The sequence below is a fragment of the Dendrobates tinctorius genome, unplaced genomic scaffold, assembly GCF_039654945.1.
Source record: "Dendrobates tinctorius isolate UK_male_01 unplaced genomic scaffold, ASM3965494v1 ptg000126l, whole genome shotgun sequence".
NCBI lineage: Eukaryota > Metazoa > Chordata > Amphibia > Anura > Dendrobatidae > Dendrobates > Dendrobates tinctorius.
In genome coordinates this window covers 8,497,937-8,525,121 of record NW_027361794.1, presented here as the reverse complement: position 1 = coordinate 8,525,121, position 27,185 = coordinate 8,497,937, and the positions used below count along the sequence as shown (strand labels likewise).

At 47.3% G+C, this 27,185-nt stretch overlaps 2 protein-coding genes and 1 long non-coding RNA gene across 10 annotated transcripts in view; 1 reads left to right on the top strand and 2 right to left on the bottom strand.

The window, feature by feature from the left end:
- Positions 1-27,185, bottom strand: part of LOC141047286 (uncharacterized) — a 527,896-nt gene that overhangs the window by 416,181 nt on the left and 84,530 nt on the right. The window lies entirely within an intron of this gene.
- On the top strand, positions 11,964-26,108 carry LOC141047310 (uncharacterized). 2 transcript variants are annotated; one of them, XM_073542370.1, is made up of 7 exons: positions 11,964-12,114; positions 20,623-20,731; positions 20,861-21,040; positions 21,124-21,247; positions 21,331-21,428; positions 21,627-21,717; positions 24,806-26,108. In XM_073542370.1, the coding sequence occupies exons 1-7, from the start codon at positions 11,981-11,983 to the stop codon at positions 25,825-25,827; spliced, it is 1,758 nt and encodes a 585-aa protein (XP_073398471.1). In that variant the 5' UTR covers positions 11,964-11,980; the 3' UTR covers positions 25,828-26,108. The 2 variants fall into 2 exon arrangements, with proteins under 2 accessions (XP_073398471.1, XP_073398470.1); XM_073542369.1 differs by having other exon boundaries at positions 24,803-26,108.
- Positions 18,744-20,710, bottom strand: LOC141047348 (uncharacterized). Its single transcript, XR_012219773.1, has 3 exons — positions 20,347-20,710; positions 20,112-20,279; positions 18,744-18,999 (listed from the first exon to the last, which is right to left on the bottom strand). It is a non-coding gene; the product is annotated as an uncharacterized lncRNA (long non-coding RNA).

Sequence of the window (27,185 nt, the reverse complement as noted above, 5' to 3'; positions counted from 1 at the left end):
GGACTTTGTGAACGATTCAATGGCACTCTGAGGAATATGCTGAGGGCCTTCACTGACAGAGATTCAAACTGGGAGAAGTACCTACCCCATCTCTTGTTTGCCTATCGGGAAGTTCCCCAGGAGTCCACCGGGTTTTCCCCCTTTGAACTACTCTATGGAAGAAAGGTCCGAGGACCCTTAACTGTTATGATTGAGTCACCGAGGAGGAAAAAACAAAACACAAGCTCAGCCCAGAAAATCAGAGAGGTTGGAAACTAGCGGATTGCAGACCCCTAATCCTATCACACAACTAGCAGTAGCCGTGGAGTGTTCCTACGGTGATCCTAGACAACTCGTCACAGACGGAGATCTAGACAAGCCTAAAGAGAGAAAAGGGAAAAACACTGCCCCAGAGCAGACCCCAAAGCAATAGGCAGCCCCCAACATATAATGACGGTGAAGCAAGATGAAAACACTAACACAGATAGAAAGATAGGTTGAGCAAACGATGGGGCCCAAGCTAACTAAAAAGGACAGGACAGAAAAGCTGCTGTCTGCAATCCGAGAAAACCCTGCTAAAAATATTACCAACACAACTGATAAGCAAAAAGGACCCTGAAGTCACTAGACTTCAAACCCTATATCAGCACTCAGAATATTCTGAAAGCAGAGCAAAAGAGAACTCTGATCAAGGAATAAGAATCCAGCACACCCCTAGCCGGGGATGGCTGAACTCAAAAAACAAGGTAAACAAAACCAAAACTAATAAGTTCAATAGCAGAGCAAAAACTTATCTTTGGGAAGCAGGAATCAGACTGGTCTCCAAGAATCCAGCAGAGAAATCACCAGCCACTCAGAAGGGCGTCGTCTGCCTTATATCCAGTCTGAAGTTCCTATTACCCAGTCACAATCCACCTGATCAGGTGTTTGGTTTCTTTCATCCAAATCAGCCTCACTACCTTCCTTCACCAGAAGAGGGAGATCCTCGGACACAAAAGATGAATGAACAGATGAGCTCACAACAGTACCTCCCCCTTGAGGAGGGGTCAACGAACCCTCATCGAAGCCCCCAGGCCAATCAGGATGAGCCCGATGAAAAGCACGCAGCAATCTTTCGGCATGAATATCAGAGGCAGAGACCCAGGAATTATCTTCCTGACCATAACCCTTCCACTTAACCAAATACTGGAGTCTCCGTCTAGCCAGACGGGAATCCAGTATCTTCTCTACCTCATATTCCATGTTACCTTCAACCAACACAGGGTCAGGAGGTGCCGCCATAGGAACCACTGGTACAACAAACCTCTTCAACAAGGACTTATGAAACACATTATGAATCTTAAATGTGACAGGAAGAATCAACCGAAAAGAGACCGGATTAATAATCTCCAAAATCTTATAAGGCCCTCTAGTCTTATAAACGTTATTATAGAAAGCACCAAATTGTCTCGCGACTCGTTACTGCATCCTGCGTACCTGCAATTACCACATTTGGCGTAGTCGGCAGGATGCAGTCTCCGAGCGCGGACACCGAGGGCCCCCAGCCCAGCATTTCTTTGGGGGCCATGCTAAGCAATCTACCCAGGTTCTCCGGCAGCAATACTGTGCTGTGGAATTGGACGGAGCGAATGCATGGGTTATTCAGGATGCATCCGCTTACCCCTGACCTAGAGGCAGAAGTCGCCCTGATGGCATTGGACGGGGAAGCCCGGGATACCGTAATGTTGAGGCCCCGGGGGCAGCGAAACACCTTCGTCAGGGTGTTACAGGTCTTAGAAGAGGCCTATGGGGACCCGACCGATGTGGGGGAACTGAGAACCCAGATGTTTAGACGCATGCAGAAAGAGGGGGAAACAGTGACCCAGTATATGAATGTTTTGCAGGAACTGTTTTTAGCCATTGAAAGGAAGGATGGAGTCGGTGTGGGGACCGTGGACGTAATATTTCGTGACCTGTTAGTGACCGGGTTACGAGACACCCTGACAAGACAGGCTTTGCGAGAGCGGGTGCGAGTGGACCCACATCTGACCTTTTCAGAGATGGGGAAGGAGGCACGGGTTCGGGAGCAGGAGCAAGAGGTGACGGTCCCCGTGGGGATGGCTCGGAGTATCGAAGCATCCGTAAGCACCCTAAGCGAACCCCACTGGGTACAAGAGGTGAAGCAAGAGATACAGAGTATTAAGGGTGAACTTGCCGAAGCCAAGAAAGCGGCCACAAGGAGTCAGCCAGGGCCGGGTAAAGGAGGCAGGAACCATCGCGGCCGCCACCCAAGTCGGTCCCCACGACCATTTGCCTGTTACGATTGTGGAGAATTGGGACACTCCACCCGAGAGTGCCCACGTTCCAGGGGGAACCTGCCCCGCTGGCCAAGAGGAGCAGAGGACCCTGAGCCGTGGGGATGCCACCCGGAGCTGGAGCTCATCACACGGGGTGGAGGAAGTCACGAAGACCTGGTCGCGCGGTGCCCAGTGGTATGGGCAGAGATCAAAGGCCGTGCCGTGCGATGCCTAATAGATATGGGATCGCAAGTTATGACCATGCCAGAGACTTATTTTCGGCAGCATTTTCCCGAAGCAGTGAGACCTCAGTGGGGGACAGTGATAAAGTTGGTAGCTGCTAACCAACTACCAGTTCCTGTCGTCGGAGTAGCCTGGATGCAGATTTCGATAAGCGGCAAATCACTCGGGCGCCGGGGAGTGGTCCTGACCCAGGGAGACACAAACAGCAAACATCCGGTTATTCTGGGTATGAACATTCTATGAGAGTTCGGCAACCTCTTCCTCAATGAACCCACACAAGAGACTCTGAGCCACTGGTGTTCTCGCATGGCCCAAGGGCAGGTCTTCCAGCGGTTAGTGCGGGAGGCGCGAGTGCTCCAGGAGTGCCAGGAGGGTGAGGCGCTGTGCAAGGTCATCGCACCAGCGGCCCCCCGCTCGTGCTTCTTCTAGGGCAGACGGTGGTAGCTCTGCCGATCCACGCCCCGATGCCACTGGAGGGCGTGGAGGTGCAGGTGGAACCATGTTACTCAGAGCGCCTGCACCCTGGCATACTGGTAGCCCGCTCCCTGGCCACGGTGCAGGAGGGGACCGTCCTGGTGCATTGTGTCAACCTGGAAGACCAAGATATCGCCCTGAAGCCCCGGGCCGAAATGGCCAAACTAGTGAGGCCTTTGGAGGAGATGCTGCTGGACCCCGTGGTCCAGTTGAAGGTGCAGCCCGAAAATCCTTGGGCAGTAACGGTACGAACCCAACAGACTGCCGTATCCTCAACCCAGGAGAAAGGTCGAGCCATCCTGGAGAGAATGCGGGCTGAACTTTCCGGCCTAGCGCCAGCCCAACTTCTCCAGGTAGAGACACTTCTTGGACAATTTTACAGTGTCTTCGCCAGCCACAAGGACGACTTCGGATGTACCACGGCCATCACGCATAGGATCCCCACGGCAGGAGCGGCCCCAATCCTGGAGCGATATCGGCAAATACCACCGCAGCTATACCAGGAAGTGAAGACACTATTAGCTCAAATGCTCTGGAAGGGGATCATACGAGAAAGCCAGAGCCCTTGGGCGGCCCCTATTGTCCTGGTTCGGAAAAAAGATGGCACTCTGCGTTTTTGCGTGGACTATCGGTAGTTGAACGCCTGGACCATCAAGGATTCGTATCCATTGCCCCGCATAGAAGAGTCTCTGTCCGCCCTGGGGAATGCGACGCACTTCTCAACCCTAGACCTGGCCAGTGGGTACTGGCAGGTGCCGATGTCGGAGGAAGACAGAACCAAGACGGCATTCCTCCCTCCCATGGGACTGTTCGAGTTCAATCGGATGCCGTTTGGGCTGGCCAACGCCCTAGGAACTTTTCAGCGGTAGATGGAGCGGTGTCTAGGAGACCTCAACTTTGAAGCCACGTTGATATACCTGGACGATATTATCATCTATTCCACCACGTTCGAAGACCACCTGAAGCGGTTGGGGCAGGTGCTTGGCTGGCTACAGAAGTATGGGTTAAAGTTAAAGCCCCAGAAATGCCACCTGTTCCGCATCCAGATCGAATACTTGGGGCACACCGTCTCGGCAGAGGGTGTCCGACCATCACTGGAAAAGGTCGCTGCCATCCAGGGGTGGCCTACCCCCGAAACAGTAAAGGACGTGCGGGCCTTCTTGGGGTTGGCCGGCTACTACCATCTATTCGTGAAGAATTTTGCATGCCGAGCTCGAGCCCTGCATAACCTCCTGAAGGGGGCTCCCGCCGGGGCGAATGGATGGAAGATCCAGTGGCAGCAACCACAAGAGGATGCGTTTCAAGATCTCAAAGCTGCTCTCTCGGACGCCCCGGTATTGGCGTATGCGGATTTCTCGCAACCGTTCATCCTGCATACAGACGGGAGCCTCCAGGGACTATGAGCTGTGTTGTCACAGGTGCAGGATGGCCGGGAGAAAGTGATCGCCTACGGTAGCCGGTCGCTGCACGACTCAGAACATAACCTGGACAATTACAGCTCCTTTAAGCTCGAGCTCCTCGCGGTAGTGTGGGCAATGACGGAGCGATTCGCAAAGTACCTGGTGGGCTCTGAAGTAGTAGTGCGGACTGATAACAACCCGTTAGCCCATTTGGAGAATGCCAAACTGGGGGCCCTAGAGCAGCGGTAGGTGGCTCGGATGGCCAAATTCAAGTATAAGATCATCTACAAACGGGTGTCACGAAGGCCGGTGACTGAAACTACAAGACGCGGCACGTGATACTGTCCTGTGTGACACGGCCAGCCGGCCGGTACTACAACAACAAGACACGGGGAAAGGGGAAACAGTTACAATGGTGGGCCCTGTGATAGGGAAAGAGGACGTGGAGACCTCCTGCACTCCCCTGAATCAGTGTCCCTAACGCTCCTAATGATCCCTATGCCGGTTCCGCACTGGGCGCCGATCAGGAACCTGTCGCCCTAGCACATTCTACACCTATCCCTTGCTAGGGAGCTGGGTGGCGCAGGCACTGGCCCCACCGCTGTACTAATACACACTAAGGAAAAACACAAACAGGGAAACACCACTTAGCTATACTCTGTTGTACTTGCTCCTGGCAAGAGTCCACCACCAGAATGGAGCTCTCCTCCTGAATCGCTGCCACCAAGCTCTGTCAGAGCTACAAGGAAATCCCCTATGACTCCTTCCACACCTTGGCTAAGACAGTGCTGCAAGGAACGCTCTCCAGCTCCTTCCACCAAGGATGGTTGAAATGAACACTATCACCAATACTGATTGCAACACCTGTGACTCTTTTATAGCAGATCCAGAGCACTCACACCTGCATTATAATCATGTGCACTTAACTAAAGAAACCAGAGTGCAATGACGCTCACCACCACCGGGTGCAAATTTAGAACAAAAGACACCACAGTGCAATAATCCTAATGGCCATCGGGGGCAAAAACCAAACTTAAGCACAGCTTAAGAAATAAAAAAGGTTATCTGTGCCTTATATCAGTCCTGATCCAGCATGGATCTTGACAGTACCCTCCCCTTAATGAGGGGCCTCTGGACCCTCAAAACCACTCCTCATCAGGGAACCACCCACAGCAGAGACGCCCAGACCCTGAGTTCACCCCAGCAACTACCTGCATGTCACGTTGATGAGAAACGAGCCCGCTGGAATTGGCAACGTATATTCTGGAGGCACCACACATCTCCGAAGCGCTGACCTGGGGAATGAGTGGTGTATGTGTATGTTTGGTATGAGCTGGTAATACTCCACAACACACTTCCACTGGATGTTTTTTGGTGGCCACCTATACATGCTTGTTCACACACAGGTCCAGACCTGAACGTTTATTGCCACTTGTTCATTTGTCACCATTTGGAGAACTCTTTCTGGGATTGACAACAGAGGCGTCCCCCTGTGTCACCACACTCACACCCCCGCACTTCACCAAGGGGTACACCACCCTCCAACCCCTTCCACCACGAGGTCTACGCCTCCCAGGGTTGGCCAATGGCGAGGGTTGAGACTTGCCCCTACTCTCCTGCAGCACATCTGCTGCTCTCACCGGCGAGGAAGGGGTCCGTTGAGGAGAGACGGCAGAGACAGTAGTTCCTAGGCAGCAGCCCTCACACGACTGCCCCCAGCTGACCACTTCCCTCACCCGACAATCTATTACCGGGTTGTGTCTTTTCAGCCAAGGGAGGCCTAAAACAATAGGTACTGGCATTCCCTCCAAGACGTAGCACGACAAGGACTCCTCATGATGTCCTATATGTAGATGGATCTTCTCTACGACTTGGGTCAAGCTCCCCTGGCTCAGTGGAACCGAGTTTATGGCCTGGATGCTAATTGGTTGGGCTAGCGTCCTACACCTCAGACCATGAGTCTGGACAAAGCGAGCATCCACCAGACTGACTCCTGCTTCGCTGTCCACAAGCACCGGTATCACCTCCGGTACGCCGCCAGCCAAGACCTCTGCTGACATGGTACCTTGGGAGGGCAAAATGGAGGAAATGTATACTCCCTGGTCACCTCCCTCCAAGCGACCAGGGGAATGCGGCTCCTCAGATGGCACAGATAATTTCGTGTGCAATAGGCAAGCTTTCAGGCCATGACCAGTCTGCCCACAGTACAAACATGCCGACACCACTCCCCGAACCGTAGGCAGCTCCGAATTCAAACTAGCTCCTCCTACTTGCATAGGTTCGTCTGGAGACTTCTGTGTCCTCACCAACAGGACAACTAACCATGCTGTCCTCCTCTTCCTCCCTGTCCTCAGGCCATCCCCGCTGAACAGACGGTATGACAGCTGTGCTTGTAGTACCATGTATAGTGCATGAAAGTAGTTCCTGTTCTTCCTCCTCCTCCTCATTGTCTACCAATCTACGTTGCGATGACTTGCAGCTGAGCTAAGTGTAAACACCCTGTATGTTTCCTTGCTCCATGTCCTGGTGCTCTGCCTGCAATGCATCATCTTTAATTGTGAGCAGAGAGGTTTTCAGAATGCTGAGAAGCGGGATGGTGATGCTAATTATGGTGTCATCGCCGCTTACCATCTTGGTGCAGTCCTCAAAGTTCTGTAGGATGGTACTTATGTCTGACATCCATGTCCACTCCTGAGGTCTTATGTCTGGAGTCTGAACTGAATATCAACAGCCTTGTTGATGCTGGTAGTCAACAACTGCCCTCTTCTGCTCACAAATCCTTTCCAACATATGCAGTATAGAGTTCCAATGCATGGGGACATCACACACCAGTCGGTGAGCCGGAAGCTGCAAACGCTGCTGAAGTACGGCAAGGGTGGCTGAAGCTGTAGCTGACTTTCTAAAATAGGCAGACGGCGTACTTTCACTAGCAGACCTGGCAGCTCTGGGTAGCTTTTGAGAAAGCGTTGAACCACGAAGTTAAGCACATGGGCCAGGCAAGATACGTGTGTGAGCTCACCTTGCCTCAGATCCGCCACCAGGTTCCGGCCATTGTCACACATGACCATGCCTGGCTGTAGGTTCAGCGGTGTCATCCAAATATCTGACTGCTCTTTCAGTGCTGTCCACAACTCTTCTGCATTGTATGGTTTGTCACCTATGCAGATTAGCTTCAGCACAGCCTGTTGCCGCTTGGCTGAGGCAGTGCTGCAGTGGTCCAGCTTCTGACTGATGTGTTCATTTCAGAGATGGAGGCTGAAGAGGTGCAGGAGCTGTAGACTTTGGGGGCATCCCTGATTGATGTAGGGCCCGCAATCCTCGGCGTGGGGAGGATGTGTTCCATCCCAAGGTCTGACTGGGTCCCGGCTTCCACTATGTTAACCCAGTGTGCCGTCAGTGAGATGTACCGTGCCTGCCCACATTCCTGCCCACAAGAACTTGTCCACATGTCCGTGAGTAGGTGGACTTTCCCAGTAACAGCATTGTTGAGGGCATGGGTAATGTTGTAGGACACATGCTGGTGTAATGTCGGTACAGCACAATGAGAGAAACAGAGAGAAACAGTGGCAACTGGAGACCGAGTACCTTGGGACGGCCGCCACCATCAGGTTGTGGAAATCTTCCGTCTCAGCGAGCCTAAAAGGCAACATTTTGAGCACAAGCAGATGAGAAATGTGCGAATCAAGTACTGTGGCCTGTGGGGCATTGACTGGATATTTCTGCTTGCGTTCAAATGACTGGAGTATAGACAACTGAAGGCTGGGCTGGGACAAGGACGTGGATGGGTCTGATGATGGTGCTGGTTGACTGTGGGCTACAACAGGTGCAGGGCCAGAGGCTTCTTCACAGGCACGGTGAACTGGGGATTGGCTTGTACGCAAAACAGTGGAAGAAGCAGTAGTGCCACCTGAAGAGTGTTCCTGGAGCCTGGAGTTTGGCCCACAAAGTGGGGTGCTTTGCTGCCATGTGCCTAATCATGCTGGTGGTGGTCAGGCTGGTAGTTTTGCTACCCTGCTGATGCGGGCATGGCAAGTGCTGCAAATGGCCTGTTTGGGGTTATCGGCAGGGTCTTTAAAAAATAACTAGATGTGAGACTTTTGGAGGTACTCCTGGAGTGGACCCGCTGGACCGTGGCAATGAACCTCCCACGGGCGAGCTGACCAGGTGGACCACCCCCTATACAAGGAGCGTTAGGGGCAGACCCACGGGAGACTATCACCACGGCAGCTGGTACGCAGGGGAAGGACTCAGGAGTCATAGCGGGAGACCGGAGAGGCTGGCGGAGGACCACCAGGACAGGAACACGGATGGCGGGCAGGACTAGATACACGGACAAGGCAGCAGGGTCGAGGCATGACCTGGAGGACACCAGAACCAGACAGGACGGAACCACGGACAGCCAGGCACTAGGAAGGAGGAGAGCGGAGAAAGAGGATAAGCTATAGGCACGGGGAGCAGAAGCTGCAGGCAGGGACAAGCGCAGCGGGACGTGGGGCCAGAATCACTTGTTAGGCACAAATGACAATCAGGCACCGTCAGGCGGAAGAGGCGGCCTGATATGGGGAATGTGCCAGGGACATCCGGGTCAGGACAGGGCAGAGTGACAGGAAGGACGGAGTGCGCATGCGCTCCTAAACACAGTGTGAGCGCGCGCCCGTCGGGGAGCAGGAAGCAGAGCGGGGGCGCACGCCTGTCGGGGAGCGCGCAGGGACGATGGGTAAGTGTGCTGGGGAGCGGCGGTGAGGCCGGCGGCGGCGGCGTGACACTAGACTTGGGAAGATCTAACAGTTGGAATGGCAACTTCCGTCCTGTTGGTGTTATGGGGAATGGATGCACGCCTTCTGTCTGCGACCACCCCACTGCTTCTTCCTGCCTGTTGGGGTGATATGCCTCCTTCCCCATGTGTGCTGCTGTCCTCGCTCTTCATGTCCTCCTGCCAGGTTGGGTCAGTCACTATGTCATCCACCATCTCGTCTTCTACATCCGCACCCTGCTCCTCCTCCTGACTTTCCGGCAATAGTGTCTCATCATCGTCCACCTCTTGTGACCGTGGCTGCTCAAAGATTTGTGCATCGCTACATGGAATATTATCTTGCCCCTCTTCAAGTGGAGGGGGCGAGAGGAACCAAACTCCAAATGGAAAACTGAATAGTTCTTCAGAGTGTCCGAGTGTGGGATCAGTTGTCTCAGGGCACTCGGCATGGTGGGAGGAAGGATGATCAGGGTGAGTAATATCCGGTCCACACTCACGGCTACTCTGACTTGACCGTGTGGAAGACATGGTGGTAGTGGCTAAGTGACTGGAAGCATTAACCGCTATCCAACCAACAACCATTTCACACTGCTCTGGCTTTAGTAGTGGTGTGGTGCGGTCCCCTAGAGACTGGGACAGGAAGGTCAAGCGCGAAGATGTGGATCTTTGCTGTGGCCCACTTTCAGCTTGGCCACAGCCTCATCCACTGCATGCCCCATCAGCATCATGTCCACTTCCCCGTCTCTTGCCTTGCCCATTTTAAATGGACTACTGAAATATTTGAAAAGCTCAGTACAAATGGATTTATTTGGAGAAAAATTATATGTGATAAGTATGCCTGCAAAACAAAGATTTTTACACCACAGATACACCAGGCCTCAGCCTGAGATAACAGACTATTTTTTGCATAAAACAGACTGCTGGATATAACGAGAATGACAGACTGCCCAAAAAAGGGAAGTTAGGCCTAAAATGCCTCAATTTTTGGCACACGGATGTATGACGCTTGTCACAGATAGACCCCACTGTAAACTGTGGCCTGTTTGTTAAAATAATGCAACATAGTGCTGTATATAAGTAAAGTTTCACACAGGACAAAAAAAGAAAACCGCCGTAAACTGGCAAAACTTTGAGCACACACAGATATGAGCTGACATGCAGATACCACACCGAAAAATGTGTGGCCTGTATGTTTAGAATTTTTTGGCTAAATACTGCTGAACCTAAGTCCTGTCACACCCAGGACCAAAAAAAGAAATCAGCCATAAGCTGGCCAAACTTTGAGATACCACTAAGACAATTTTTTTTTTTTTGGGGGGGGGGTAAATTCTGCTGTATCTAAGTCCAGTGACACCCCAGAAAAAAAAAGCAGCCGTAAACTGGCCAAACTTTGAGCACGCACAGATATGAGCTGCAACGGAGATACCATACCAAAAAATGTGTGGCCTGTATTCCAATTACACCTGGGACTAGCTATATACGGTTAATATATCCCACAGGTAGCAGCAGCAGCACCAGAACACAGGAAGGGAATGGACCCTCTTGATGTATGCAATGATCTGTATACACACATACAGCGCCTGCAGGCCTTGCACTGATGTGTAGAGAGACGTACACTACCCTGCCTGCCTAACACTGGAACCTATATACTCCGCAATTACTCCTTAGAAGGACTGTTGGTTTAGCTGGATGTGAGCATTTAGGATGGTAGACCCCACACTAAGTAATAAATCTCCAATTGTGACCCTATCAAGGCAGCTGCTCTCTCTACACTATCTTAATCTGAAGCTGAATGTGCCGAGCAGGGCAGCGTCCGGTCTCTTATACCCCTGATGATGCTTTGCGGCCAGCCAATCACTGAACGACCACAACAAGGATGGCTGCGGCGTTTCATGGCCTGGCAGACAATCCCTGCAGCTTGTTTGGGTTTCTAAAGCCCGCAAAAATGCTGGGTGGAGACCTGAGTTAACACCGAGTAATCCCGGAAATGCTTGGTGCTCGCCGAGTACACCGAGTACCGTGATACTCGGGCGAGTAACGAGTAGTGGTGAGCACGTTCGCTCATCACTAGTCATACACACATGGCTTCACTCTGTACACGTCGCACACATAAGGCTTCGCTCCTTCCATGTCGTACACAAACGGTTCCCCTCCGAACACACGTGGCCTGCTCTGCACACGTCACACACAGCTCCACAGGGCTACCCTCCATCAACACGCAGCTCCGCTACGTGCACACACTGCTTCGTACACACAGCTCCATACACACACATGGCTCTGCTCAATACACCTTATGTATGCACGGCTCCTCTCCGTACACCTGGTACACAGGCGACTCTGCTCTGTACACCTCGTACACACACTGCTCCGAACATCTTGCACACACACGGCTCCACCCCGCACACACACGACTCCACACTGTACACCTCGTACACACACGACTCCACACTGTACACCTCGTACACACACGGCTCCACACTGTACACCCTGTACACACATGGCTCTGCTTTGTACACCTCGTACACACACAGCTTCGCTCTGTACACCTTGTACACACACGGCTCCGCTCCGTACACCTTACACACGCGACTCCACTCTGTACACCTTGTACACACATGGCTACACTCTGTACACCTCGTACACACGGTTCCGCTCCGTACACCTCGTACACACACGGCTCTGCTACATCTACCCTGTAAACCCCTCCTGACCCCACACATAAACTTCCCCTCATCCAGCACCATGACAACCAGCACAGCAGAGTCCTGTATACACTGAGACCCTGATCATGTGACCCCTGACTCCACCCTTCCTGTGACCTCATCACAGGTCCTGTGCGCACAGAGCAGCCATATATGTGGAGTGCGGCTCTGCGGGTGGAGGTCGGTGCTGGAGGCTCCATTCTCTATGTGGAGTGCGGCTCTGCGGGTGGAGGTCGGTGCCGGAGGCTCCATTATTCTCTATGTGGAGTGTGGCTCTGCCGGTGGAGGTAGGTGCTGGAGATTCCCCATTACTGGCACATAAATATTAGAAATATATTGCTTGGTCTTCCAGACCTTATCTTGACTTTCTGGTAACTGCTATTTCTTAATTACATTTCAAACTGAGGAAAGGGCAACTTCAAGAAAATGCTTTGCTATCTTATAACCTTCTCCTGCTTTGTGGGCCTCCACAATTTTCATTTTCAGAGTGCTATACAGCTGCTTAGAACCCATGGCTGCTGTTTTTTGGTACAAGGTTAGAGGAAGCTGGGTTTTTATTAAGCTGGTATACAGGGCCGGTTTTAGGCAAAGTGGGGCCCTAGGCAAAGTTTAAAATGGGGCCCCAAATGCTAACATACTGCACATCACACAGAAGCATTTCGATTGTATTTACATGCACTGAGTTCGGGCCGCTAAATGATCGTCAAAATTGAAGTTGTTCAATGCTTGTTTCCCGGCCGCTTTCCACCATCTGAGAAAGAATGATGGGAACAGAACGATCACTAAGGGTGTGTGCACACGTTGCGTTTTTTGCTGCGGTTACGCCGCAGTTTCCATGCAGTTTACAGTACAATGTAAACCTATGGAAAACCAAATCCGCCGTGCACATGCTGCGGAAAATTCCGCGCCGATTTGCTGCGGTTTATTTTCCGCAGCATGTTACGTCTTTTTTGCGGGACCGCAGCTGCAGTGTATGTTCCGGGACATACAAATCAATCTCTCTCTCTCTCTCTCATTCACACTGCCAAACCGCACTAGAACCTGCATCAAATCCGCTGTACACATGCTAGGAATCCGCAGAAAAAATGCATGTGTTTTACCCTGCAGTTTCTGCCAAGAGATATGGATTCTCTGCAGAAAAAGCCGCAGACTAATCCGCAACGTGTGCACACACCCTAAGGGTGGTTTCACATTAGCGTTTCAGGCCGCAGCATCGGCCTGCACACGGCCGCCGCTAAGCCCCGCCACCTGCCGCGCCTCCTCCGGTAGCTCCGCCTACGGGCGCATGACGCTGCATGCGTCCTGCGTCCCCTATCTTTAGCACTGGGGACGCAGGCCGTGCGCAGATATGCGTTTGGCGGCGCATGCGTCCTTTTGACGGTGCGCCGACCAGCGCCAAACTCAACCTGTTGCAATTTGGTGCGCTCGGCGCACCGTCAAAAGGACGCATGCACGGCCAAACACATACCTGCGCACAGCCTGCGTCCCCAGTGCTAAAGATAGGGGATGCAGGACGCATGCAGCGTAATGCGCACATAGGCGGAGCTACCAGAGGAGGCGCGGCAGGTGGCGGGGCTTAGCGGCGGCCGTGTGCGTCCCCAGTGCTAAAGCGTCATGCGCCCGTAGGCGGAGCTACCGAAGGAGGTGCGGCAGAGAGCGGGGGGCTTAGCGGCCTGCAACGTTAATGTGAAACCACCCTAACAGATCACCATACAGTATCATGTTATCAGCAGGACATCTACAGTTTACACCCCATAGTCCTCCATATAATATAATCTGCCCCAAAGTCCTCCATATAGTATAATACACTCCTTATAGCTCTCCATATATTAAAATACACTGCTCAGTCCTCCATATAGTATACTACACTCCTCATAGCCCTCCATATATTAAAATACACTGCTCAGTCCTCCGTATAATACACTCCATATAGTATAATGCACCGCCATAGTCACCCATGTAGTACAAATCACTTCCCATAGCATAATGCACCCCATAGTTCTTCATATAATGTATTCCCCATAGTCCTCGATACAGCATAATGCAGCCCACATATAGTATAATGCAGCCACCCCACAGAGTATAATGCAGCCCCGCCATACAATATAATGTAACCCCCATAGAATATAATGCAGCCACTCCACAGAATATAATGTAACTCCCTATAGTATATAATGCAGTCCCACCCCCCATATAGTATAATGCAGCCCCTCCATAGAATATATGGCAACCCCCTCATGGGATATAATGAAGCCCCTTATATAGTATAATGTAGCCCCTCCATAGAATACAATGTAGCCCTCCTCATATAATAACTATAATACAGCGTCCCCCATAGAATATAATACAGCCCACCTCCCCATAGAATATAATGTAGCCCTTCATATTATTTAACACAGCCTCCCCCTATAGAATATAGTGTAAAATGTACCCTACATGGTATATAACACACCGCATAGTATACAGCCCAGCCCACCATGGTATACAGCCCACCATGGTATACAGGCTGTATACCATGCTGGACTGTATAATACAGCCCAGCATTGTATAATATAGCCCGCCCAGCATGGTATAATACAGCCCAGCATGGTATAATACAGCCCAGCATGGTATAATACAGCCCAGCATGGTATAATACAGCCCAGCATGGTATAATACAGCCCAGCATGGTATAATACAGCCCAGCATGGTATAATACAGCCCAGCATGGTATATAGCACCCCAGAATGGAATAATACAGCCCAGTATGGTACTATATATAGCCCCCTCCCCGGAATGGTGTAATACAGGCCAGCATGGTATAATACAGTCCAGCATGGTATAATACAGCCCAGCATGATATATAGCACCCCAGAATGGAATAATGCAGCCCAGTATGGTATAATACAGCCCAGCATGGTACTGTATATAGCCCCCCCAGAATGGTGTAATACAGGCCAGCATAGTATATAGCCCCCCCTCCAGAATGGTATAATACAGCCCAGCGTGGTATATAGCCCCCCCAGAATGGTATAATACAGCCCAGCATGGTATATAGCCCCCCCAGAATGGTATAATACAGCCCATCATGGTATATAGCCCCCCCCCCAGAATGGTATAATACAGCCCAGCATGGTATATAGCACCCCAGAATGGAATAATACAGCCCAGTATGGTATAATACAGCCCTGCATGGTATATAGCCCCCCAAAATGGTATAATACAGCCCAGCATGGTATATAGCCCCCCCAGAATGGTATTATACAGCCCAGCATGGTATAATACAGCCCAGCAAGGTATATAGCCCCCCCAAAATGGTATAATACAGCCCAGCATGGTATATAGCCCCTCAGCACGGTATGATACAGCCCAGCACGGTATAATACAGCCCGGCATGGCATATAGCCCCCCAGCACGGTATGATACAGCCCAGCACGGTATATAGCACCCCCCAGAATGGTGTAATACAGGCCAGCATGGTATAATACAGCCTAGCATGGTATATATCCCCCCACAGAATGGTATAATACAGCCCAGCATGGTATATAGCCCCTCCAAAATGGTATAATACAGCCCAGGACGGTATAATACCGCCCAGCATGGTATATAGCCCCCCCAGCATAGTATAATACAGCCCTGCATGGTATATAGCCCCCCCAGAATGGTATAATACAGCCCTGCATGGTATATAGCCCCCCAGCATGGTATAATACAGCCCAGCATGGTATAATATAGCCCAGCATTGTATATAGCCCCCCCAGCCTGGTATAATACAGCCCAGTATGGTATATAGCCCCCCCCAGCATGGTATAACACAGCCGAGCATGGTATGATACAGCCGAGCATGGTATATAGTCCCCCCATAAATGGTGTAATACAGCCCAGCATGGTATATAGCCCCCCCCAGCATGGTATGATACAGCCGAGCATGGTATATAGTCCCCCCAGAATGGTGTAATACAGCCCAGCATGGTATATAGCCCCCCCCAGAATGGTATAATACAGCCCAGCACGGTATAATACAGCCCAGCATGGTATATAGCCCCCCCCCAGAATGGTATAATACAGCCCAGCACGGTATAATACAGCCCAGCATGGTATATAGCCCCCCCCCGAATGGTATAATACAGCCCAGCATGGTATATAGCCCCCAGCACGGTATAATACAGCCCAGCATTGTATATAGCCCCCCCCAGCCTGGTATAATACAGCCCAGCATGGTATATAGCCCCCCCAGCATGGTATAATACAGCCCAGCATGGTATATAGTCCCCCCAAAGTGGCCCCACAGTCTAGTACTCGCACTGATTTAAAAAAAAAAAAAAACAACAAAAAAAAAAAACAACACTCCTCACCTTCTCCCCATGCCCGCGCTGCTGGCTGCTCCGTGCTCCTGTCTCCTCCTGCACACAGTGAGAGCGCGATGACGTCATTGCGCCCCCGCTGTGTCAGAGGCAGAGCGGGGAATGATGGGAGAGGGAGCGTCAGCTGCCGCTCTCTCCCCCATCACTGCCTCCTTCAGTGCGGCGGCGGGAGTCGGCGCTGGGGGCAGGCGGGCCCTCCTGCCTCACAGGGGCCCCATAGTGGCTGTGTGATGTGCCGCTGGCTGGGGGCCCCTGGAGGAGCGGGGGCCCTAGGCAGCTGCCTGGTCTGCCTGCCCATAACGCCGGCCCTGCTGGTATATTGGCATCACCAGGCCTTTCCTAATGATGATAGGGAACAATCTAGAACCCTAACAGACTAATTAAGGTCTGAAACCTTCATCTAACTTATCTGAGCGCACAAAGCTCCAAGGGTGCCTAAAGTTTGGCATTGTTCCATTTTCTTTTTAGTAATTTTTAAAATATAAAAAATGCCAATATATACAGTGGGGAAAAAAAGTATTTAGTCAGTCAGCAATAGTGCAAGTTCCACCACTTAAAAAGATGAGAGGCGTCTGTAATTTACATCATAGGTAGACCTCAACTATGGGAGACAAACAGAAAAAAAAATCCAGAAAATCACATTGTCTGTTTTTTTTTTTTCATTTTATTTGCATATTATGGTGGAAAATAAGTATTTGGTCAGAAACAAAATTTCATCTCAATACTTTGTGATATATCCTTTGTTGGCAATGACAGAGGTCAAACGTTTTCTGTAAGTCTTCACAAGGTTGCCACACACTGTTGTTGGTATGTTGGCCCATTCCTCCATGCAGATCTCCTCTAGAGCAGTGATGTTTTTGGCTTTTCGCTTGGCAACACGGACTTTCAACTCCCTCCAAAGGTTTTCTATAGGGTTGAGATCTGGAGACTGGCTAGGCCACTCCAGGACCTTGAAATGCTTCTTACGAAGCCACTCCTTCGTTGCCCTGGTGGTGTGCTTTGGATCATTGTCATGTTGAAAGACCCAGCCACGTTTCATCTTCAATGCCCTTGCTGATGGAAGGAGGTTTGCACTCAAAATCTCACGATACATGGCCCCATTCATTCTTTCATGTACCCGGATCAGTCGTCCTGGCCCCTTTGCAGAGAAACAGCCCCAAAGCATGATGTTTCCACCACCATGCTTTACAGTAGGTATGGTGTTTGATGGATGCAACTCAGTATTCTTTTTCCTCCAAACACGACAAGTTGTGTTTCTACCAAACAGTTCCAGTTTGGTTTCATCAGACCATAGGACATTCTCCCAAAACTCCTCTGGATCATCCAAATGCTCTCTAGCAAACTTCAGACGGGCCCGGACATGTACAGGCTTAAGCAGTGGGACACGTCTGGCACTGCAGGATCTGAGTCCATGGTGGCGTAGTGTGTTACTTATGGTAGGCCTTGTTACATTGGTCCCAGCTCTCTGCAGTTCATTCACTAGGTCCCCCCGCGTGGTTCTGGGATTTTTGCTCACCGTTCTTGTGATCATTCTGACCCCACGGGGTGGGATTTTGCGTGGAGCACCAGATCGAGGGAGATTATCAGTGGTCTTGTATGTCTTCCATTTTCTAATTATTGCTCCCACAGTTGATTTCTTCACTCCAAGCTGGTTGGCTATTGCAGATTCAGTCTTCCCAGCCTGGTGCAGGGCTACAATTTTGTTTCTGGTGTCCTTTGACAGCTCTTTGGTCTTCACCATAGTGGAGTTTGGAGTCAGACTGTTTGAGGGTGTGCACAGGTGTCTTTTTATACTGATAACAAGTTTAAACAGGTGCCATTACTACAGGTAATGAGTGGAGGAAAGAGGAGACTCTTAAAGAAGAAGTTACAGGTCTGTGAGAGCCAGAAATCTTGATTGCTTGTTTCTGACCAAATACTTATTTTCCACCATAATATGCAAATAAAATGAAAAAAAAACAGACAATGTGATTTTCTGGATTTTTTTTTCTCAGTTTGTCTCCCATAGTTGAGGTCTACCTATGATGTAAATTACAGACGCCTCTCATCTTTTTAAGTGGTGGAACTTGCACTATTGCTGACTGACTAAATAAATACTTTTTTCCCCCACTGTATATATATATTTTTTTTGCCTAAGATACAAAGGATATGTACAATAGGCCTTTTAGAGAACATTTCATCTTTGACTTGCTTAGCTGTTCACATTAGCAATGATTTTGACCAGGGGAGCCAAAACTTTCATCCAGTTGGTGTTCAATATTTAATAGGGTCTTGCTATTAAACTCAGTGTGAAGCTCCATAAATTTCTTTGAGCTGTTATTGGAAATACTTTCCCAGTTATTGATGAACTCCTGGTCTTCAGTAAGAGAAGAAGGTCTCACACGTATCCACAATCCTCTCGGGATTTATTGTTTGGGAAGATCATTTTCCAGGAAAGCTTTGTTCCACCAGGTTTTGATTCATTTAAAAAGTAGATTTTTTTCAAAACTCTTAAAATTCTTCATACTCTGAGCCCCAGAGCCGCCAGTTAGATTAGATTAGATTAGATTAGATAAACTTTATTGATCCCGGAGGAAATTACAGTATTACAGCAGCAGAACAAAGATCAAGAACATTACAAGAACAATACACACTTTACAAAATAAGTCTATATGGACAGCAGATGCGGATAGACTGGTACTTGTAACTCACCAATTCCCCCCCATACACTTTGAACTTCATTTAGTCTTGGGATGCTTTACACTTATACATTTGTTGTTGGTTCTTCATCATTGGAAACCGGATTTGCTTGTTTGAGCCAAGACCGTTCCTTGGCTTTAGCAAGACGCCCTGTGCGGAACAGAGTATAATATTAGGGAGAAGGAAAAAGACACAAGACGATAATACACAGATGGGAACAAAACATGGAATATTCAGATGGATCCAATCACACGTGTAGATTCCCCATTCCTGGCGCATTAATACTAGAAATCTATTGCACAGGGATATCGCAGCCAATTCCCACAAGAAGAATCCAGGAAACACAGAATTAGAAAAGATTCTTTCTCCGCAGTTTCTATAGGAATTAATACATTCCTGATTCCCGAGAGAAATAAAAATACGGCAGAAAACAGAGGAAGAAAGTTCAGAGAAGAAGCTTCATAGAAAGACATTGAAGTTACAGACGCGATTTATTCCTTTGGGAGAAAGTGATTCCAGCATTTTGCCGAGTAAATGCCACCAAGACTGTAGCAAGTAAAGACCCCAATATCCACAGGTGTCCCTTCTAATTGGGGGAAACTCTCACCTCTAATAATCCTCGGACAGTTCTGACAAACACGGGAAAGTGCCCCTTTATGGAGGGGACAGAAAGTCTGTTTAGTCACTTTAGCCTCATAGTATCAGCTCTAATCCAATGGTGAGAGAGCGATTTACCCTGAAGAGTCACAGATTGTGGGGTTGGTATAAAATGTTATATTTAGGGGGTTTTGTGTTGTCTCCATATAAGAATTACAATGGTTTTGTTCCTTTTCTGCTGATAGATAGAAACGACCCAACTATGAACGACGGGAACCAAAGAAACATCCCCCCTGCACACAGTATAAAGTTCCCCCAGTACCACTATTCTCCATAGACATTATAATTATACAAGATACCACACAAAAAATGTTACCACCCAAACCACGAGATAATAAATTCTCACTTATCACCATTCTTGATGTAGTACGGTGCCCCTTTCTTGGTTCCCACATACTGTATAATGTTCCCATAGATACCGCCATCTCAAATTTTATTTTGTAACATTTGAACACCTGTTTTTTTTTATTGGGAAGGGGGGGGTTCATGTAACATATGGAAGCCTAAGGCAAAATGGTAAAAAATGATGCAGTCAATGAAGAATGTTTTGATGTAGTCAAATATGTTTCTAGAGCCGTAGTAGAAGATGAAGATGTCGTCCTCACCATGAAGTAGTTATTTCTCCTGTCCCGTGTAATGAATATCTCCTGCAGTATTGCTAATGCCGATTCCAGTGTCGGTAATGAGACGAGAATTAGCGTTATGGAAGATGAGTCTATGAGGAACGTATTCAGCTGCCGACTCCGAGGGAGAAACTGCTTGTTGTCTGTGGCCTAAATATATAGGTTTTATTAGTAGATGTAAAGAAGAAAACTAAATATTGTAAAATGATAAAAATACCATTGCTGCTTGGATCCCAGCCAGTCTCTGTATTTCCTGCTCAGTCTTGGGATTCCTACAGCTAATCAGTTGCTGTAGCAGAGAGTAACATAGCCAGTGATTAGGAGCGTGGAGGAGATGTCTTAGTCAGAAATTCCACTTATGTTCCAGTCCATACAAGACTAGAGAATAGAACATCTACACGTGCTTTCTCCTGATGTTTCCCTTATTATCTCCAGTAATTGTATTATTACACAAGATTTTTATAATGTTACATCGGCTCATCTTCTCATTCAGGTCTCTACAATATCAGATCCTGCCATCAAGGATAGATATGGACAGAGACAAGATGTCGGAGAGGATATTACACCTCACCCTAGAGATCCTCTTCCGGCTTACTGGAGAGGTGAGAGATTCTGATGACGTCACATTACATCATTCTTATCTATGGGAATAACAGATGGACAGAACTGGAGAGGTGAGGACTCTGGAAATGTCTGTAGTCAGATTTATTAATGTGTCTCTCCATAACCAGGATTACACAGTGGTGAAGAAGACCAATAGTGAGCGCTGTCAGGACCCTGTGTCTGAGGGATGGGGAAGACCCCTGAGCCCAATCACGGGGCCTCCACCTCACCCCCTGATACATGAAGACATCAATGACCAGAAGATCCTAAAACTCCTCTACAAGATGATTGAGCTGCTGACTGGAGAGGTGACACTGCTGGGAATGCTGAGACATTATACAGTAACGCTATGAAGGGATCGGGGGGATGACGGTATCATTGTATGTGTCAGGTTCCTATAAGGTGTCAGGATGTTGCTGTCTATTTCTCCATGGAGGAGTGGGAGTATTTAGAAGGACACAAAGATCTGTACAAGGACGTCATGATGGAGGTTCCCCAGCCCCTCACATCACCAGGTAATAGACAGGACTAAATACACACGGCCTATAATTATCTGTATGTAAAGAATGAATTCAGTCTCTGTATGTGTTTCCTCCAGATCTATCCAGTAAGAGGACAACACCAGAGAGATGTCCCCGTCCTCTTCTTCCACAGGACTGTAAACAAGAAGATCCCAGTGTTCCTCAGGATCATCAGGTAGATGGAGAGAAGGTGTCATGAGATCTCCCCTATGATGTGTAGACGGCTGTGAAGGTCTTGTGCTCAGTCTTGTTTTATCCACCAGTATTATATGTTTTATACTTGTTTAATGAGAACGGTGGAGATGGCAGGATTAGAGCTGATCATAGATGTGACTTCTCCGTCTGTCTGTGACTTTTACAATATTTGTTTCAGGGTGAAGATCTGACCCATATTAATACTACAGAGATTTATGTGAGGGATGATGAGCGGTGTAAAGAGGAGATTCCTACATATGACTACCCAGGTGAGTAGTATCCACTAAATGCAGAGAAGTCACAGATTCTTCTCTTTCACCAGATGTGGCTGCTTTATCTGTGGTGAGTCCGATCATATCACAGTCATGAGATCACCATTTTGCCTTTAGACAAAAGCATTCTCTATCCCTTTTAATGTAGAACTTACAAACTTGAGGATCCACCTACCCACTGTGATTAGGATACGCTACTTGCCCAGATCTGTAAACTACAAAGCCAAATGACAGCGTTTGTAGACTATGCTGATAAGTTAGAAAATTAATTGAAGAAAAATATTAAGATGGACCTCTAAGAGAAAGTGTATGGTAATGATGCTGTTTGCTTTCTAGATCCCTGATATCTTATTGGGTGAATCTACCTTCTCTCCCTTCTGTGCTGCTGAATGTCTCATATGGTCCCTACAAGACCAGGTCCAGTCATAGAATCGTAGAGTTGGAAGGGACCTCCTGGGCCATCTGGTCCAACCCCCTGCTCAAAGCAGGATTCGCTAAATCATCCCAGTCAGATGTCTGTCCAGCCTCTGTTTGAAGACTTCCATTGAAGGAGAACTCACCACTTCTCGTGGCAGCCTGTTCCACTCATTGATCACGCTAACTATCAAAAAGTTTTTTCTAATATCTAATGTGTCTCCTCCCATTCAGTTTCATCCCATTGCTTCTAGTCTTTCCTTGTGCAAATGAGAATAAAGTTGATCCTTCTACAATGTGACAGCCCTTTAGATATTTGTAGACAGCTATTAAGTCTCCTCTCAGTCTTCTCTTTTGCAAACTAAACATTCCCAAATCCTGCAACCTTTCCTCATAAGACAGGGTTTGCAGACCGGTCACCATTCTGGTCGCTCTTTTCTGAACTTGCTCCAGTTTGTTGATGTCTTTTTTAAAATGTGGTGCCCAAAACTGGACACAATATTCCAGATGAGGTCTGACCAAAGAGGAGTAGAGGGAAATAATGACTTCACGTGATCTAGACTGTATGCTTCTGTTAATACATCCTAGAATTGCATTTGCCTTTTTTGCTGCTGCATCACACTGTTGACTCATATTCAGTCTATGATCTATTAGTATACCCAAGTCTTTTTCACATGTGCTGTCACTTAGCCCTATTCCTCCCATTCTGTATATGCTTTTTTCATTTTTATTGCCCAGATGTAGTACTTTGCATTTCTCCCTGTTAAAAACCATTGTTAGTTGCTGCCCACTTCTCCAGTTTATTTATATCTTTTTGAATCCTCTCTCTCTCTTCTCTAGTATTAGCTATCCCTCCTAGCTTTGTGTCATCAGCAAATTTAATCAGTTTACCCTCAATTCCTTCATCTAAATCGTTGATAAAGATGTTGAACAATACAGGGCCCAGGAGAGAGCCTTGTGGTATCCCACTTGAGACATTCTTCCAACTGGATGTGCAGCCATTTACGACCACTCTTTGGGTCCGATCACTAAGCCAGTTATGAATCCACCTAACAGTTGCCTTGTCCATTCCATACTTAGTCATTTTTTCAATAAGGATTGTATGAGAGACTTTGTCAAATGCTTTGCTGAAGTCAAGATATACTATATCTACAGCATTTCCTTGATCCACCCAATCAGTGATTCCGTCATAGAAGGAAATTAAGTTAGTCTGACATGACTTATTAGTTACAAACCCATGCTGACTCTGTTTAATCACTTCATTCTTATCCAGGTACTGACATACATGTTGTTTAATAATTTGTTCAAAGATCTTTCCTGGTATAGAAGTCAGACTCACCGGCCTATAGTTGCCTGGGTCCACCATCTTCCCCTTTTTGAAGATAGGAACAACATTTGCTTTTCTCCAGTCTTCTGACCAAACTTCACTTTTATGATCGACAAAGTTAAATGTTCAGTGAGGCCAAGTGTGAATTTCTGTACAATAACAACAGAGTTTCCCTTTATCCTGACTTTTCAATTTCTTCTAAAACCAACTAAATTCAAACAGGATCATTTTAAACTCAGTAAAAAACATTACTCCTGTGTCATGATATATCTTTAAACTGTGCGTGGCTGATGGCTCTAATATACATTTATTCACACCTGCAGGAGATGTGTTGGCATGGCTCAAGCCCTGGTTTCATGGAGTCACTCCATGTGATAAATTCTATTTTGTTTTCAATCTTCAGGAATTCAGATTACTGCACAATCTCACATGACATGGGGAGGCGCTAATACTTTCTCTACTCTTCTGGTCAGGACACATAGTAGCTCCAATGGTCCATCATCAATGAGTGAAAGTCCAGTTTAGTGTTGGCATTCTCCCCTTTTACATATGTTGTTGTTAGGGATATATCATATTTTTTTATTTTATGTCTACTGGTTTACAGTTTTTCAGTTTGTATGATTTGTTGTGAGATCAGCTTGCCTCACTTTAAAAAAGGTCTCCATTGCGTCTTCCAAAATCCTGAGATCTAAATTTAAGACACCTCAGCACTGCACTATTATAGAAAGTTCTCTTTAAATGTCTAATATTTTTTCTTGAAGCACATCTGCCACTTTATTACCCAACACATAGTGCCCAGATTGTGCTCCAGGAGACACACACACCGTAAATTAAGTGGGTTCTTCCCACTATAGTAATGCTAAATACATGGATACTAAATGTGGTTTGGGAACACTGCAAGGCTCAGAAACAAGGGGGAGATTTGACTTTGAGAGAGCGGATAATGCTGGATTGGATTATGGACGTTGTGTTGCGTTTCAAGAACCTTTCAGCCAGTAATGTGGAAATTTCTGTGTTTCCATTGACAAATGATGGACCTGAAAAGGGACTGTATTTTGTGAGATGAGAAGTTTTTATTGGTATTATTTTCACCTACATAACATTGTTTGGTAGCTTTTTATTCAATATTTAGGTGGCAGAATGAACAAACAGTTGAACACCGCACTCTACTGGTTCATCCTATGAGATTTTCTATTAGACTGTGAACTGTCATTGTCTTGGTGAATAATTCAATATTTTTACATAACTTGCCATTTTTACAAACAATTTGAATAGAAATGTTAAAAAAATCAAATTCAAGGATATTTTATTGAAAAATAATAATTTTTTTTTTAACCTTAGCAGATGACTATATCAGGAGATCAGAGGGACAGCTGACATCTTCAATGTTTAAATCAGATGATCTTGAGATCCCACTGGATATAATTGAAGAGAATGCCATTACTCCAGATATATCATCATCCCTTCACAGCAAAGACCTATCATTTGATCTTTTGAAAGAGATCCTGTCTTCTGATTTATTACCAACTACAAAGGAAAATCAAAGTCACAAAATAAGCATTAAAAAAGTATCTGCCCCTAAATCAAAGAAGCCATTTTCACTTTTAGAATATGAAAATAGTTTTTCCCTCGAAAATCCTTTTCTTAAACATCAAAAAATTCCCACAGAAGAGAATAGATTTTCTTGTTTCAAGTGTGGGAAATGTTTTAACCAGAAATCATCTTTTCTTAGTCATCAGAGCAATCACACAGGGGAGAAGCCATTTTCATGTTCAGAATGTGGGAAATGTTTTCAAAAGAGAGAGCATCTATATGGCCACCAGAGAACTCACACAGGGGAGAGGCATTTCTCATGTTCAGAATGTGGGAAATGTTTTAAAAAGGAAGAGCATCTTTATGGCCACCAGAGAACTCACACAGGGGAGAAGCCTTTCTCATGTTCAGAATGTGGAATATGTTTTGTCCATAAATCAATTCTTCTTAGACACCAGAGAATTCACACAGGAGAGAAGCCTTTTTCCTGTTCAGAATGTGGGAAATGTTTTATCCAGAAAACAGATTTGGTTAAGCACCAGAGAATACACACTGGGGAGAAGCCATTCTCATGTTCAGAATGTGGGATATGTTTTGTGCATACATCAAATCTTCTTAGACACCAGAGAACTCACACAGGGGAGAAGCCTTTTTCTTGTTCGGAATGTGGGAAATGTTTTAACCAGAAAACGCATCTTAACAGCCATCAGAGAACTCACACAGGGGAGAAACCTTTTTCATGTTTACAATGTGGGAAATGTTTTGTGAAAAAATCAAATCTTCTTTGTCACCAGAGAACTCGCACAGGGGAGAATCCTTTTTCATGTTCATAATGTGGGAAATGTTTTGTGAAAAAATCAAATCTTAGTCACCAGAGAACTCACACCCGGGAGAAGCCTTTTTCATGTTCTGAATGTAGTAAATGTTTTGTGAAGAAATCATGTCTTCTTAATCACAAAAGAATTCACAGAGGGGAGAAGACTTTTTCATGTTCTTAACGTGGGAAATGTTTTAACCGAAAATTGTATTTTCTTAAAGGAATTGTCCATTACTAGGGCAACCCCTTGTCATTCCTTATGTTTTGCCTCATTAAAATAAAAACACTCATACTCTCCTTCGATGCTGGTGCTGTTCCAGCGGTGTCTGCACTCACTTTTCCGGGGTTCATGTGAGGTTGTTACATAACATGAGCCCTGCGCCTAATTAGCACTGGCTTCACTGTTCCCACTTTCAAATGTATTTAACAAGATCAGAAAGCCAGGGCTGCGGCTGCTGGCTGATTTACTTTTATTGTTCGATTGCCCGAAGGTGGGGGACAGTGATGCCAAAACTGATAGGGCACACATGACGCAACAACTAATGGTGAGCGAGCATGCTTGGATAAGGCGTCATCCGATCTTGCTCATGTACTAAACAAGGGTTTTGGCATGCAGGAAAAATAGATTCAGCAGCCACAACACATGTGTTGCTGCTGTCGAACTGCTGCGAGACATGCAACTGCGGTGGCTCAAACCTATTTTTCAAAGACGATATAAACAATCAGCCCACGAGCAAGATCGGATAACGTCTTAGGCTAGGGTCACATTTGTGGTTGAGTCCGCAACATTTTGTCCTCAACCATGAACGCATGCAAAAACGTATGAAAATGCAAAAAAATGCAGCGTTTTTTAGCCACATCATCTTACGCAAGACATCAAAAAAACGCTGCTTTGTTATTCGTTTGCATACGTTTTTGCATGCGTTTGCATTTTTTTATGCGTATGCTTCCAATAGTGAAAACATTTTCCAGGAGATTTTCTGGGACACAAGCCACTCCCAATGGGTGTGTCTCATGGGATTTCGTTCTATAGACCCTTGTAGAGCTGAAATCATCAGATTTTGCTCCTGTATCCTGCGTCAAGATGGATCTTCGCATGGAGAGTTTCTATTTCAATCTGGTTTGGATATCAACTTGTTTCTTGCCTTTGCTTGTGAGCAAGAACGGAATAGACAAAGATGGAGAAGACGGCGTCGGCGCTTTTGGCAACACCCCATTCTTGAAGTCCGGGAGAGCCGTGGAGCCTACCAATCCTTATTCAGTGAACTCCGTGAAAACCCAGATAAATATTTTGACTACACGAGGATGTCTCAAGAGAGCTTCAGGGATTTGCTGGGTCGTGTACAAGGAGCCATCAGCAGGCAGGACACCCAG